Source organism: Thamnophis elegans, chromosome 2 (genome assembly GCF_009769535.1).
Source record: "Thamnophis elegans isolate rThaEle1 chromosome 2, rThaEle1.pri, whole genome shotgun sequence".
NCBI lineage: Eukaryota > Metazoa > Chordata > Lepidosauria > Squamata > Colubridae > Thamnophis > Thamnophis elegans.
The window spans coordinates 143,717,331-143,734,043 of record NC_045542.1 but is presented as its reverse complement, the minus strand read 5'-3'; the positions used below and the strand labels follow the sequence as shown (position 1 = coordinate 143,734,043).

General features: G+C 45.7%; 1 protein-coding gene across 1 annotated transcript in view; it reads left to right on the top strand.

Moving 5' to 3' along the window:
• Positions 1-16,713, top strand: part of LAMB2 (laminin subunit beta 2) — a 76,465-nt gene that overhangs the window by 38,960 nt on the left and 20,792 nt on the right. The window contains exons 15-22 of the mRNA XM_032212031.1: positions 228-355; positions 5,556-5,676; positions 5,799-5,991; positions 8,224-8,367; positions 9,616-9,847; positions 11,642-11,805; positions 13,016-13,240; positions 14,791-15,008. Coding sequence (XP_032067922.1) covers positions 228-355; positions 5,556-5,676; positions 5,799-5,991; positions 8,224-8,367; positions 9,616-9,847; positions 11,642-11,805; positions 13,016-13,240; positions 14,791-15,008 — 1,425 coding nt within the window. The remainder of the gene's footprint in view (positions 1-227; positions 356-5,555; positions 5,677-5,798; positions 5,992-8,223; positions 8,368-9,615; positions 9,848-11,641; positions 11,806-13,015; positions 13,241-14,790; positions 15,009-16,713) is intronic.

Sequence of the window (16,713 nt, the reverse complement as noted above, 5' to 3'; positions counted from 1 at the left end):
GACTGGTACTTGGCAGTGTTTCTCAACCGTGACCATTTTAAGATGTATGGACTTCAATTCCCAGAATTCCTCAGGCTGCATTGCTGGCTGAGGGATTCTGGGAGTTAAAGTCCAGCCATCTTAAAGCTGCCAAGGTTGAAAAACACCACTATGTGGTTTTAGTCACTGTCTGCCCATCCAGCCACGTTACGCCATGGGCAATGCCATTTGTTCCCCTCTTCTTTCAGTTTGCAGGAAAATGGGAAAAAGTGAAGGTGTCTGTGGTGCGACCTGGGCCTGTCCCCAGCGGTAGTCCATGTGGAAACATCATCCCTGCTGATGACTTGATATCTACTGCTCTCTTACCCACATCCCGGTATGTTTCAGTGAAAAACTAGAAAATAGGGATACCTTGACTTTATTGCTGGGAAAGTGTAGTTCAAACTGACAAATACAGTAGTCCTCGACTTACAACAGTTCATTTAGTGACCATTCAAAGTTACAAGGGCACCGGACAATGTGACTTATGACCGTCTTTCACAGTTATGCCCTTTGCAGCATCCCCATGATCATGTGGTCAAAATGCAGATCCTTGGCAACCGGTTCATATTTATGACCGTTGCTGTGTCCCAAGGTGAGGTGATCCCCTTTTGCGACCTTCTCCCAAGCAAGTCAATAGGGAAGCTAGATTCACTTAACAACTGGGTTACTAACTTATCAACTGCAGCAATTCGCTTAACAACTGTGGCAAGAAAAGTCACAAAATGGGGCAAAAATGTTAACAAATGTCTCACTTAACAACAAATGTTGGGCTCAGTTGTGGTCGTAAGTTGAGGACTACCTGTAGTGGTATTTTAATTGCTGAGAAAGGGAAATATTAAGAGGGATTCTATAGAGATTCTCAGTCATCCAGGACGTGGTTGTTCCAAAAGTGCTTTTTCATGAGGCAACTGGACTTTGTTTTTTTTCTTTGAAGACATTTCACTTCTCATCCAAGAAGCTTCTTCAGCTCTGACAGGATCAGTCAGAGCTAAAGAAGCTTCTTGGATGAGAAGCGAAACGTCTTCAAAGAAAAAAACAAGAAAGTCCAGTTGCCTCATGAAAGTCCAGTTGCCTCCTCTTTGGGATTAAGAGGGATGGATTTTGAGGCATTTATTGGCAGGATCAACTCAACTCAGTTCTCCATCCTGTTTGATCTAAGACTGTCCGGGCTTGTTTTAACTATAAAAATAATGGTTTGGGGGGATTTTTATTCTGTGTGCTGTGTCTATATTGATTCAGTAAATAAGTAAATCAGGAGACTGGGATGTGTAATATTTTAAATACTCAAATGTCGATTCAAGAACGAGGATGGATTGCATTTTTAACAGATTCTTAATCTTCAAAACAGCATGAAGTTTTTTGTCTTCTTAAAAAGATGGAACAGACAGTAAAGAACTGTGCCAAGACATATTGAATAACTCCAGTGTGTTTGCATGAATTTTCTGTCATAATTTATTCTGCTTCTGTAGCTGAAATTTTTTAAAGCATAAGAACCAAATATAAACAGCATAATAAACCATCTTCACTAAGGTACCAGAAATCTCTTGAGTGGAAAAAAAAAGGATTAGGGGTTAAGTTGGCAGCAAATAACAAAGCCTTAGTCAATTTTTCCTGGAAACCATGCTGTATTCTTCTGCTTGAAAGTCTTAATGACAATCTTTAGACAGACTTTTCTCTGTAGCCATGATACCTGGTGCATTTAAAATGCACATAATATTATTTTTGTGTATGTACCAAAATAATAAGCAAGTGAGATTTCACAGAAGCCTAAACTATTTTAGAAGTTTATAGTGTATGATTAGAAGTAGCACCAAATTATTTTGCTTCTCCTCCCATCCAAAACAGGAGGCAGAGATTCCTTGATAATGCCATTCAATTGCCTCTATAGTACAGGGTGCAAGAAAGCCATCTTCTGCCCATTTAATAAAGGTAGTCAATACAATACAATACAATAGCAGAGTTGGAAGAGACCTTGGAGGTCTTCTAGTCCAACCCCCTGCCTAGGCAGGAAACCCTATACCGTTTCAGACAAATGGCTATCCAACATCTTCTTAAAGACTTCCAGTGCTGGGGCATTCACAACTTCTGGAGGCAAGTTGTTCCACTGATTAATTGTTTTAACTGTCAGCAAATGTCTCCTCAGTTCTAAATTGCTTCTCTCCTTGATTAGTTTCCACCCATTGCTTCTTGTTCTACCCTCAGGTGCCTTGGAAAGTCCTTGCTTAATGATGGTACTTGTACCCAAAATTACCATTGCTACGTGACAGAATCATAAATAGAATAGAATAGAATAGAATAGAATAGAATAGAATTATTTATTGGCCAAGTGTGGTTGGACATACAAGGAATTTGTCTTTGGTGCATATGCTCTCAGTGTACATAAAAAAAGAGATACATTTGTCACAAATCATAAGGTACAAAACTTGATGATAGTCATAGGGTACAAATAAGCAATTAAATCCTATTAGGAAACAATCAATATAAAGTGTAAGAATGCAAGCAACAAACTTACAGTCATACAGTCCTAAGTGGGAGGAGATGGGTGATAGGAACGAAGAGAAGATTAATAGTAGTGAGACTTAGTAAATAGTTTGACAGCAGTGAGAGAATTATTTGTTTAGCAGAGTGATGGCATTCGGGGGGGAAACTGTTCTTGTGTCTAGTTGTCTTGGTGTGCAGTGCTCTAAAGCGTCATTTTGAGGGTAGGAGTTGAAACAATTTTTGGCCAGGATGTGAGGGATCTGTAAATATTTTCACAGCCCTCTTTTTGACTCGTGCAGTATACAGATCCTCAATGGAAGGCAGGTTGGCAGTAATTGTTCTTTCTGCAGTTCTGATTATCCTCTGAAGTCTGTGTCTGACAGACAGTTATAGAGGTGCAAATGACAGACTCAATAATTCCTCTATAGAACTGTATCAGCAGCTCCTTGGGCAGTTTGAGCAACATCATGTCACTGCACTGCTTAATGACCATAGTTGTAGCAGTCCCCGGTTGCCATCATTAAGGCATCATCATTAAGCAAAGTCCTCTCGTAACCAATGATAGAAGGTGTTGAAGCCACAGGAACCCTGGGGGCAAGTGACCATGCAATATTGGAATTCTACATTATGCAAACTCAAGTAGTAGAACAAAGTGAAACTAGAGTCTTGGACTTTAAGAGAACTAATTTCAATAAACTTAGAGAGAGGTTGGAAAAAATTCCATGGATGAGAACCCTCAAGGGGAAAACAACTCAAGAAGCTGGGGAAATTTTTAAAAAAATGAGATTACAAAAGCCCAGTCTAACACAATACCAGTGAAGAAGAAAATTAACAGCTACCAAAAGAATCCAGCATGGCTGCATAAAGAACTCTCTGACAAATTGAAAGACAAAAACAATAAGTATAAAAAGTGGAAAGGGGGGACATAACTAAGGCAGAATATCAGCAAATAGCCCGAGCATGTAAAGATGAAGTGAGGAAAGCTAAGGCTCACAATGAAGAAAGACTTGCCACAAAAGTAAAAAATAACGAAAAAAGCTTCTTCCAACATGTTAAAAACAAGAAAAAAGTTAAGGAAATAATTGGTCCATTGCTGGGAGAAAGTGGCAAGAAGGTGACAAGCAACAGGGAGAAAGTAGAACTATTTAACTCATGTTTTGCATCTGTCTTTACACAAAGGGATAAAACAGTCCAACCTATCAAAAACAGCACCACAAAAATCAGATTAGGAACACAAATTGAAATAGGGAAGAAAATGGTAAGTGAGCACCTGTCTACCCTAGACAAGTTCAAATCACCAGGACCTGATGGATTGCACCCCAGGGTTCTGACGGAACTGGCAGACGAAATCTCAGAAGCACTGAGCTATATCTTTCAGAGATCCTGGAGCCCCGGGGAACTGCCAGAGGACTGGAAAAGAGCTGATGTGATTCCCATCTTCAAAAAAGGGGAAAAAACAGATCCAGGAAACTACAGACCTATCAGCCTGACCTCAATACCAGGAAAGATTCTGGAAAAGATAATCAAGCAACGAATTAGCGAACACCTAGAAGCAAACAAAGTAATAGCCAAAAGCCAACATGGGTTTGTCAAAAACAGATCATGCCAGACTAATCTTATTGCATTCTTTGATAATGTGACAAAATTAGTGGACTAGAGGAATGCTGTCGATATAGTTAACTTGGACTTCAGTAAGGCATTTGATAAGGTGGACCATAACCTACTACTAGATAAAGTAGAAGAATGTTGGTTAGACAGCATCACCACCAGATGGATTCATAACTGGCTGACCAACCGCACTCAACGTGTAGTCCTCAATGGAACTAGATCTTCATGGAGGGAAGTATGCAGTGGAGTACCGCAAGGCTCTGTTTTAGGCCCAGTACTCTTCAACATCTTCATCAATGATTTGGATGAGGGAATAAATGGGGAATTCATCAACTTTGCAGATGACACCAAGCTGGCAGGAATACTCTAGAAGATAGGCTAAAGATATAGAAGGATCTTGACAATCTTGAACATTGGGCACTATCTAATAAAATGAAATTCAATGGTGAAAAGAGTAAGGTTCAACATTTAATAACAAAAACAAAATGCACAGGTACAGTATAGGTAGTACCTTGCTCAACAGTAGTAACTGTGAAAGGGATCTTGGAGTCCTAGTGGACAACCATTTAAATATGAGCCAGCAGTGTGCAGCAGCTGCCAAAAAAGCCAACACAGTTCTAGGCTACATAAACAGAGGGATAGAATCAAGATCACGTGAAGTGTTAATACTACTTTATAATGCCTTTGTAAGGCCACACTTGGAATACTGCATTCAGTTTTGGTCACTACGATATAGAAAAGGTGTGGAGACTCTAGAAAGAGTGCAGAGAACAGCAACAAAGATGATTAAGGGACTGGAGACTAAAACATATGAAGAACGGTTGCAGGAACTGGGTATGTCTAGTTTAATAGAAAGAAGGACCAGGGGAGACATGATAGCAGTGTTCCAATATCTCAGGGGTTGCGACAAAGAAGAGGGAGTCAAACTATTTTCCAAGGCACCTGAGAGTAGAACAAGAAGCAATGGGTGGAAACTAATCAAGGAGAGAAGCAACTTAGAACTGAAGAGAAATTTCCTGACAGAACAATTAATCAGTGGAACAGTTTGCCTCTAGAAGTTGTGAATGCCCCAACCCTGGAAGTCTTTAAGAAGATGTTAGATAGCCATTTGTCTGAAACGGTATAGGGTTTCCTGCCTAGGCAGGGGGGTGGACTAGAAGACCTCCAAGGTCCCTTCCAACTCTGCTATTGTATTGTATTGTAACCAGGATGCCTAACTTCCTGCTGGCTTCCTTGTTGACCTTGCTTGTGGGAAGCTGCAAAGGAATCCCAGAAATCTGGAGCAGCTGTGGGTTGCTGAAACATTTGGAAATACGGGCCATTTACCAAACACCTGGTTCGTGATCATGTGACAACAGGGGGCACTGCAAATGCGGTAACTTTGAGGGTACGTGAGGTAGGTGCTGGAGACCTCTGTGAAGTGAATTGGCATTCTCATTCCACAGGTACATTGTGCTGTCACAGCCAGTCTGCCTAGAACAAGGAATCAGGTATACCATAAGGGTGGAGTTTACCCATTACGGAGGGCGTGAGCATTTGCAAGGCGCTGCTGTACTCTTGGACTCTGTAAGTACTGAGATTGGTTAACCCTGGCACCCCTAGTGGAGGGAGGACCATAGCTGGAGGAACCAGTTGCAAATACCCAACCATATCCTCTTCTTTCCCTCTCTCCTTCTCTTCCTTGGAAGTTGGTTCTGGTGCCACGTTACTCCTCCTTGGAGATGTTCATTGCCGGGGATGCCGCCTCTATTGCTCGCAAAGAGACCTTTGAGCGCTACCGCTGTGCCCAGCAGGCTCACCCCGTGATTAAGGGGCCCACCCCGGAAGCTTGTGCCAAGTTGCTCACCAGCATGTCAGCCATCATTCACCAGGGGGCACTCCGTGAGTGTTAAATTGCCCAGATACAACCGCAACCCAGGGGCTCGACCCAGAAGAAATCATTCATGCACTAAGGGAGGCTTTCCCACTCACTCAGAGGAAGACGGGGAAAGTTCAAAGTGAAGCCCTAATGGGATGGGAGAGACAGTTCCTAGAGACTCTAGACCAGGGGTGCCAAACTCAATTTCCTTGAGGGCTGCATCAGGGTTCTGTTTGACCTCGGGAGGGGAGGGAGGGTGTGTGTGGCCAGGGTGGGTGGTGGCTTACCAGCTCCATGTCACTCACTCCATTTTCGGCTGCGACCACCCCCTGCAGTCCTCTGCCAGCGAAAACGGAGCCCAGAGGGTGGGGCCACGCATGGGTCGGTCCTTTGCTGATTCCAGGGTGGTCCCTCAGGTCAGATCTAAGCACCCCATGGGGCCCTTGATTTTGACACCCCTGCTCTAGACCCATGATAGAGAACCTATGGCACACATGCCACAGGTGGCAACGCTGTCGCCATTGCCCTAGCTCGGCTCCTACGCATTATGTGCGTGCTGGCCAGCTGATTTTCAACTGCTCCACCTACGCTGCCCTTCCCTTCCCAGCAGTCTCCATGTGATGTCAGGTAAGTACAGGTCTCATGCAGAGGCCCTGGGAAGGCGTTTTCGGCCTCCCCAGGCTCCCAAAAAGCCATGCCTGGGGCAGCAGGGGGGGTCACATACACATGCACGGGGGGCACAGTATGGGGGGAACATTAAATTATGAGTGTGGGCACCCTTGCGCATGCGATAGCGCGTGTGTGCATCCTTTTGGCACCCGAGGCGAAAAAGTTTCACCATCCCTGCTCTAAGACTTCCCCCACATGTATCTTAGCAAAGTGTGAATATATCCTGGCAATCCCTTTTATCTGAGGTCTCCATGAGGTTGCTTTGACCTTGTTCCCAGCCTATATGTCTGTAATCCCAATGTTAAGAGTTTTCCTTTTAGCAGCCAATAGGTTGCAGTAGCTTTACTGCGGCTGCAATCCGAAAAGCAGCTGACCAATGGCGGAAGGATGGCTGTGTGGTGAAATAAGGGAGAGCAAACTGGATCTCAGCTGTCTCAGATGCGCACCCGGTGCCTGCCAGCTATTGTTCAGGCTGCCTTTGAACACGGGTCTATGGCTTTTCTCTGAAGCCCGGAGGAATGTTAAAACTGCGTTCAAAGTCAACCTGAACCATAGCTAACGGGAACTGCGGGATTGCATTATGAAACAGCAGCAGAGATCCATCGGGCCCAGCACCCTGACAGCTGTTTTTGTGGGCAGCAAGCCAAGGCAGAGACCAGCTCAGATCTGGCATGCAACTCACCTGCTACCTCTCCCAGGTGGCCTTCCAGCTGGGAGAGGCAGGAAGGGAAGCAGGGACAAAACAGGTAGACTACAAATCCATATGCTGAGCCGCCTCCAAATCTATTGCCAATGACAGTGGTGCTATGATTGGGACTTGCTTTCCTTGATGATATGGAGAAGGGCTTGGGGCTTGGGGAAGGCAAGACCATCAAGTCAGAATAGAAACCTTTGGGACTGGTAATGGGATATACTGTATTTTTCAGAGTACAAGATGCACCTTTTTCCCTCAAAAAAGGGTAAAAATCTAGGTGCAGTCTTATACACTTATACAGCATTTTTCGCCTCCCGAAACCCCACCCACTTTGCAAAAATGGCCATGCATAGCTTTTAGGAGGCTTCCAGAGTGCTCCTGGGGGCTGGGGAGGGGAATAATGAATGAAAAATGGACCTATTTTGCTCATTTATCTCCCAGCCCCAGGAGCACTCTACAAGCCTCCTAAAGGCTATGCATGCCGTCTTTTTTTTTTGAAAAATGGGCCATTTTTGGGAGGTCTGCAGAGTGCAAAAACTTTTTTTAAAATTTAACTCTTCAAAATCTTGGTGCGTCTTATACTCTGAAAAATACGGTAAACTATGCCTGTTTAGCTTTCTGTTCTTTCACAGCCAAAAGGCGAGTGGTCCAAGTGAGTGAGCTAACTGAGCTCAGGGAGAAGAATCCTGGCTGCTCTTGTGCAAGCACAGACAGGGCTGACCCTGGCAAAACACCTTCACATTTTCCCCCTTACATAATGGAGAGAGGGGATACAGGGTCACATGGGCCTCAGGTCCATTTCTGTGCCAGTGGGAAGGAGAAACGAAGGAGCTTATCACCAAAGAGCATCAAGTCCTTTTTCTCTGCTGCTTGTTCTTTCCTCTGTCTCCAGCCTGCCAGTGTGATCTCCAGGGATCTCTGAGTCTCGAGTGCAACCCAAGTGGCGGACAGTGTCAGTGCAAGCCTCACGTCATGGGCCGCCGCTGTGAACGCTGCGCTCCTGGCACCTTCGGCTTTGGGCCTGGGGGATGCAAGTGTGAGTGAAACTCAGCTTCCTTTCTCCTTTAAAGCACAGATCCGTCCCTGCCAGTCCAGCTCATGTGCTGCTGGAGACAGTACAGAAATATTGATCTGCTTTTGCTGACTGAGCGTTGACTGGAAGTACTGTTAGAGGTGATGGAAATTGTTTAGGTGGGGCTTGTTGGGGTGAAGAAGCAGCTTGCAAGGACAGGATGAAGTTCACCCTCCTATCTCCATCTCTATTTTTGAAAATGTATTTAGTGGGAACTGGTCCTCTATGGAAACTTCAGCCCTTTTCTATGTAAGATAAACATAAAGGTTCCCCTTGCACATATGTGCTAGTCATTCCCACCTCTAAGGGGGGGGGGGTGCTCATCTCCCTGTCAAAGCCGAAGAGCCAGCGCTGTCCGAAGACGTCTCCATGGTCATGTGGCCGGCATGACTAAACGCCGAAGGTGTACGGAACGCTGTTACCTTCCCACCAAAGGTGGTCCCTATTTTTCTACTTGCACTTTTACGTGCTTTCAAACTGCTTGGTTGGCTGAAGCTGGGACAACTAACGGAGCTCACTCCGTTAAGCGGCGCTAGGGCTTCAAACGGCCAAATTGCTGACTTTTCTGATCGACAAGCTCAGTGTCTGAGACGCTGGCGGATATTTTTTATCAATCAATCAGAATAGAGCTGGAAGTCTTCACCCAGCTGGCTTTATGCCTAAGACTAGAACTCAAACTGTGCACACAGTGAAGCGCGTGATCACCGAACTGGGTGTTAAACCGGTAGGATCCCACCACTATGTATAAATAAGCCTACATGCTATTCAGTGGTGGGTTCCGGATCCTGTTGTAACCATACGCTGCAACGGGGCCAAGTGTCCACTTCGGGCACGTGCGCTGCACATGCAGGAACACCCACCACCCTGCGATGCTACAGCTGCTTGGCGGAGGTCACACAGGCGCCGTGCGCTGCGCGTACGTGCGCAAGTGGCCCTGTTGGTTTAAAAACAGGTAGTGAATGCAGCCGACTGGGTGGGCCCAACAAAACACTGTTCCGATACCGTGGCTGCTGATCCCAGCTGCCACCAGTACACCCATACCGGGGCGTACCCGCCAGAAGCCACCACTGATGCTATTGTTATTGTTATGATTCACTTCTAATTTCCATCTGTTTTGCTTTTTGAACCATTGGGGTCTGTTCCGCCTTCCTTCATCCCATAATGGAAACTCCCAAGGGCTTGCCATGATGTGATTTCTCTTTCCCCTTCCAGCATGCCAGTGCAGCAGCCAAGGGTCCCAGAACAGCTTTTGTGACAACTTCAGTGGGCAGTGTCCTTGCCGGGCAGGTGTTTTTGGGCTTCGCTGCGACCACTGCCAGGCCGGTCACTGGGGCTTCCCAAACTGCCGGCCATGCCAGTGTAATGGCCGAGCAGAAGAATGTGAGCCACGGACAGGCAGCTGTTTACATTGCCGGGGCCACACGGAAGGAAATCGGTGTGAGAGGTAAGGCAGGAATGGTTGGGGGTGCTGAGAGCTGGCCATTAGCTAATAGGCATAAGTCCATCTGTGACCTCCTGCATGGATTTCAAGAGTAACAGCAGCCTAGAATACAGATAGTCCTTGACTTACGACCACAATTGAGTCAGACAGTACACTACCTTTTAGTTGTGAAAGATAATTTAGAAAATCTATTTGCAAAAAAAGTATGCATAACTGTTCTGACCCCACCCCCTCCGTACGCTAAGGCATTCCAAGACAAGATTACTGCTAGACAATTTATTTATAGTAAATTAACACACCGACAAAACTTTGGCAGCAATCCAGACTTCCAAGATAAGAAATACACACAAGAGCTTCTCCAGCCTTGGTATATTAGTTGAATCCTGCAAACAGCCTCCTCCCAAAGTCTCTCCTTATATACTGTCTAGGGAGGGGCCTAATTACAACCACCTGAGTCCAATTATCTTCTGTATCTGCGTAGTTGCTCTCTACGTTTATCTGCCTGCCTTTGCCTGGCGTCCGGGACCAACTCCCTTTGGCTTTCACCGCTGCTCCACGCCTCAGGTGCCTCATGGTGGCCAACCAGTCCCTGCTCGGAGTCTGAACCCTGTCCAGGGTCCTCCATATCTTCCAGAGCCGACTCATAGGGCCCCTCGCTGTCGGGAGTCTGTTTGCAGCTCCAACGGCTCCTGCTGGGCCACAACACATAACTATGTATACCGTGAATGATTCATCACAATCCTGCCATTTGCCTAGGAGTTATCATCCAATGGCTCTCTCAGGCTCGGACACTAAACAAGGTTGGGCTTCTTTAATAGTTTGATTGTTAGATGACAAACCTCCTAGATAATATTATAGCTGAAGGCTAATATGTAAGTTGAAAAACACACACTTTAGGGGAAGGTAAAGATAAAGGTTCCCCTCGCACACATACTCTACGGGGCGGTGCTCATCTCCGTTTCAAAGCTGAAGAGCCAGCGCTGTCCAAAGACGTCTCAGTGGTCATGTGGCCGGCATGACTAAACGGCGAAGGCACATGGAATGCTGTTACCGTCCCACCAAAGGTGGTCCCTATTTTTCTACTTGCGTTTTTACATGCTTTCAAACTGCTAGGTTGGCAGAAGCTGGGACAAGTAACAGGAGCTCACTCCGTTATGCGGTGCTAGAGATTCAAACCACTGAACCACCAACCTTTCTGATCGACAAGCTCAGCGTCTTAGCCACTGAGCCACTGCTCAGTATTTTGGCCCCAACCCCCCCCTAATTTTTTTTAAAAAAAACTAAAAAAAAAGAAACTACATACAAAACTATAAAAGCACCAGAACTTGACCACCATTCAAATTGATTTTCTTGTAAGAGGTGAAAGCTTCGTATACAATCATTTTTCCTTTTCAGTCCTAAATAAATACACTAAGTACAAATAGCACATTGCCTCTCGTGTAGTAGAGATCAAACGAGTAGACCTTGCTGAGTAAAAGCATTGTGTAGTAAGTATCAAAACTAGATCTTAGGAACAAATGGATATGGGAAGAAGAGGAAAGAAGCGAAAGAAACCAAACCGGAAGTAGAAATCTTGTATGAAGATGTAATGGAGGAGAGTTTTAGTCCCATCTTAGCCGTGAAAACCAACTGGGCGACTTTGGGCCAGTCACTCTCTCTCAGCCCAATTCACCTCACAGTTGTTGTTGTTGTGGGGAAAATAGGAGGAAGGAGGTGTGTTGGGCAGGTATACAAATAAATAAATAAAGTAGAAATAAAATCACGTGTTCCTAAAACAATCTCTTCCCTCATGTGCAGATGTGTCAGTGGCTACTATGGGAATCCAGCACTGTCCTTGGGTGGCCAATGCCGTCCTTGCCCTTGCCCTGAGGCTCCTGGCTCCGGGCGCAATTTTGCAGTCACTTGCCATCAAGACAACCCCTCCGGAACTGTGAGGTGCAGCTGCCTTGGAGGTTATACAGGCAAGTCCAGCTTTGGGGCACCTTTTATTAATTTACTGTGATTTCTGCTCATTCACCGCAAAGTCTTTCAAGGGAGGATTTACAGTCACAGACCTTATCTGGCTTGGAGAGCTGCCAGGCTGAACTGCAGAGCTGCAGAACTTAGCAAGGAGTCTCAAAGAGTCACAAAGCAATTAAGCGAACGAATTGTCTCCTGCAAACTCCACTCCGCTTTCGCTCCTCTTTTATTTCCTCTGGGAGGGGCCATTCATCGTCCACCTGTGGCCTTACTCCCAAGTTGACTCCTGTTCTTTAGTTGTTCCCTTCGTCTGGCAACTCTGCGCATGCGCACACTGGGAACAGGCTCCATCTGTTCGTCTGCCTCACTGAGGTCTGACTCTGAAGGCTGCCAATAACTGGCTTGCAGCTCTGGCCCCCTCTCTGCCTTTGACACAGCGCCCTCATCAGAGCCTTCTCCAGACTCCAGGACTGGCCCATGTTCCTCCCCAACCCCGTCACTGCTGCCAAATCTGCTGTCAGCTTTGCTGGCTGCTGGCGGACCACAACAGCAGGTCTTCATTCACCTTGTGGCGAGGTTGGGGGAATGGCTCATTACACCAGCTGCATTGAAAGAGCGGAACACAAGTCTGGAAGGCTTGAGAGGCTGGAACTGTGGGAGGTGAAATACATTTTGTTGGGGAGACAAGTGAGTTTGCTCCAATAAAGGAAAACATTTGTAGCTCGGGGTTGAAATGAAGGATCCTGGTGGTCTCTGAGCTTGGTTGTTTTCTTGCAGACGTTTCATTACCAAACTAGGCAACGTCATCAATGGTAGGGGGTGGTGTTTGCTTAATTTATATTCTACTGGCTTGCCCTGTCAGTGTTGGTGGGAGTGACCCAGAGGTGGGTTCCTACCGGTTCGGTGGAACTGGTAGTGGAAATAGTGACTGGGTCGCCGAACCGGTAGAGACGGCATGCTCACCATGCCACGAACCAGTTCCCTGGTTGCCACGACATCTTTTTCCCCCCACATTTTTAATGTTCTGCGCATGTGCAGACCTATTTACAGGCAACTGCTCAAGCGCAAGGAGCAAATTGCACGCATCCCGAATCAGCAGTAATGCTGGCAGAAACCCACCCCTGGAGTGACCTTGGTGGCTCTTTGGTTGTGCTTGCTGAGTTTGCTCCTGTTTGTCCCAGCCGTCCCAACTGGCACTCTTCTTTCACACAGGCCCGCGCTGTGACGAGTGTGCTCCTGGTTATTATGGCAACCCCTGGCAGGTTAGAGGACGATGCCAGCCCTGCACCTGTAATAACAACATTGATCTGGCAGACCCCAAATCCTGCGATCGACGCACAGGCCAATGCCTTCGCTGCCTCTACCATAGCGAGGGAGACCAGTGCCAACACTGCCAAAGGGGTTACTATGGCGATGCCACGCAACACACCTGCCGCCGTAAGTATCTGCTGCAAACACTGCCTCCCTGGATTTTATTTTATTTATTTTATTTATTTTATTTATTTTATTTATTTTATTTATTTTATTTATTTTATTTATTTTATTTATTTTATTTATTTTATTTATTTTATTTATTTTATTTTATTCATTTTATTTACTTTGTTTATTTTTTATTTTTTATTTATTTTATTTGTTTTATTATTTTATTTATTTCATTTATTATTTTATTTAATTATTTTATTTGTTTTATTATTTGTTTTGTTTGTTTTGTTTGTTTTGTTTGTTTTGTTTGTTTTATTTGTTTTATTTATTTTATTTGTTTGTTTTATTTGTTTTATTTGTTTTATTTGTTGTTTTATTTGTTTTATTTATTATTTTATTTGTTTTATTTGTTTATTTTTATTTTTTATTTTAGAAAAGTCCCCAGGCTCATTGGCACAACCATGTCTTCATGGTCTTGCAAAAGAGAGTCACAGCGGAGGTCAATCTTATCTCTATGTGTGGATGATGCTCCACAGGAAGGGAGGGAGCCACCACGGAGAAGGCCCTTCTTCTGGTTCTTGATAGATGGGCCTCCTTAGGAGAGGCGACTCATAGCATTCCCTCACTCTGGTGGGTTGGGTAGATATGACTGGGAAAAAGACAGTCCTTCTTATTAAAACATTTACTAAAAGATTGTGCAGACTGTCTTATTAAAAAGACAGCCTGTATTCTGACCTAGGCTTCCTGATACAGTAAAAAGCACACTTTTAGTCCCCAAAACCCTCTTTTTATTTCAAAGGCTGTGAATTATGTTCATTCACAGCCCGTAATGAGTCACAAATAGTTTGTAAAGAGTCTGACAGTATTCTGCCACAGTCCTTCGGGATAAGGCTGATAAGCACCCACCTTTATCTTCCTTGAAACTCTGCCAAAGACCTAACTGGCAATTAGCTTGCAAGGCCACATGGAGCAAAGAGTCAAAACAGAGCTTCAGAATTTAAACTGACCAGCATGAACAAAGTTGCTTCCTGCAAAAAGCTCATGTGCCTTTGCTCCTCTTTTATGTCCTATGGGAGGGGTCAATCACCTCCAAGCCTTACTCCCGAGTTGTCCCTTTTGTCTTAACTGTTCTTGCCTTCTGGCAGCTCTGTGCATGCGCGCACTGGGAATAGGCTCCCCCTGTTCCTCTGCCTGGCTGATGTCCAAGTGTGGAGGCTCCTGAGGCAGCACATAACTCTTAGATGGCCCTAGCCCTCTCTCTGCCTGTGACGCAGAGGCCTTGTCCGAGCCTTCCCCAGACTCCAGGACTTGCCCATGTTCTTCCCCAACCTCCTCACTGTCTGACTCCGCAGGCTGCTGGCGAACCACAACAGTCTGCACAATCTTATCATTTCCCAGCCATCTCCAAACTAAAAAGGTTTAGTTTATGGTGCCCAATGAGTTTGGCTTCTTTTTAATTGACATATTTATTTACTTCTCTGTAAAGATGGTTTGGCTTACTAATTGCGGTATCCTTTTTCCTTCAAAGAAGTGGGCTGAATATCATACATTTTTCCCCCCTGCAGGTTGCTCTTGTAACTATCTGGGTACTGTGCAGAACAAATGCTCCTCGCAAGACCAGTGCCAATGTGACCGGCACAGTGGGCAGTGCCAGTGCCTACCCAATGTCCAAGGACAGAACTGCGACCGTTGTGCCCCCAACTTCTGGAACTTAACCAGTGGGCAGGGCTGCCAACCCTGCGATTGCCATTCCTATTACTCACTGAGCCCCGCTTGTAATCAGGTCAGTCTGAGCTCTGGGTGGACAGGCATAGGCATCTTGATCAATGTTGTGCTGAAAACTGGAGAGCTTCCAGTGTAGAAGAACAGTGTGGGACACAACCAGAAGTGGCATTCAGCCGGTTCGGACCGATTCACCCAAACTGTTAGTGGAAATCGCGAGTGGGCCTGCCCACCCGCCCGGCTCTATGCTATTTAGGCAGGTTTTCAAGCCGAGCGCATGCGTGCAAGCCCGCTCGTGCGATTTAAACGCATGCATGGACGGGGGGAGGGGGGCGTTAAGATTTGAGAACCGGTAAAGAAAGCAAATGAATACCACCCCTGGCCATAACCTGGAAGACTGCAGCTTGCAGGAAGCCCTTGACTGATAGGCTGGGAGAAGGTGAAGAGAGTTTAATTCAGTTGTATTTCGTAGGCTTGATAAGAGGCTAAAAAGTGGGCTGGAGCCGTGATGGTGCAGTGGTTAGAATGCAGTACTGCAGGCTAACTCACTGCTCACTCCAGAAGTTCGATTCTCACCAGGTCAAGGTTGAGTCTGTTTTCCATCCTTCCAAGGTGGGTAAAATGAGGACCCAGATAGTTGGGGGCAATAGGCTGACTCTGCAAACCACTCAGGAAGTGCTGTAGGCATTATGAAGCAATATAGATAGTCCAGTGGTGGGTTTCCATTTTTTTACTACTGGTTTGCTTGTGTGAATGATGCTTCTGCGCATGCGCAGAAGCATCCGGGCGGGTTGGCGGAGCCTCCCACCGCCGCCACTACTGGTTCGCCCGATCCAGGCCGAACTGGGAGCAATCCACCTCTGAGGTAGTCTTCGACTTACAACAATTCATTTAGTGACTGTTCAAAGTTACAGTGGTACTGAAAAAAGTGACCTTTTTCACAGTTACAATCTTTGGAGCATCCCCAGGATCATGTGATCAAAATTCAGGTGCTTGGCCACTGGGTCATACTTATGACCGTTGCTGTGTCCCAAGGTCATATCATCACCTTTTACATCCTTCTGACAGCAAATTTCCCTCCACCGTCAATTTAAATAATTTTTGGGCAGGAAAGCCATATTGTCCCAAGCTGGCTGATGTCCATAATTTTACACCTTATCTGCTGCATAGGTTTGTTGTCATTTCTTCCACCTTGGTAGTGTTCAGATATTGTTAGTCGTTCAGGAAACCAAAACAATGAGTATTAATGCTACCCCTATTGTAAGATTACAGTAACAGAATTTTGCAAGTCTGAAACTACTCCTCTCCTACCTTGCCTATACTTCGCTGAGAACTAGGGAGGTCCCTTTTGAGATGTTTTCTCTACTCCCATCCCTTCTTTGGACTAAGTTTTCTGTTATTAGACTATCATCTATACTGGAGCTCTTCCTGTTCCCCCAAGGTTATTCTCACAAATTTAGATTCTATTGTAGCTCCCATTACCTCTATTGGGAAGTGTTGTGGCCTGCCAACAGCCACTGTCAGAAGAGTCAGACAGTGAGGAGGTTGAAGAAGAACATGGGCCAGTCCTGGAATCTGGGGAAGGCTCTGATGAGGGCTCTGTGTCGGAGGCAGAGAGGGGGCCAGAGCCATATGCCAGTTCTCAGCTGCATTCAGAGTCAGACATCAGTGAGGCAGACGAACATCTGGAGCCCGTTCCCAGTGTGCGCATGCGCAGAGTTGCCAGAAGAAGGGAACAGCTAAAGTACCGGGGTCGACTTGGGAGT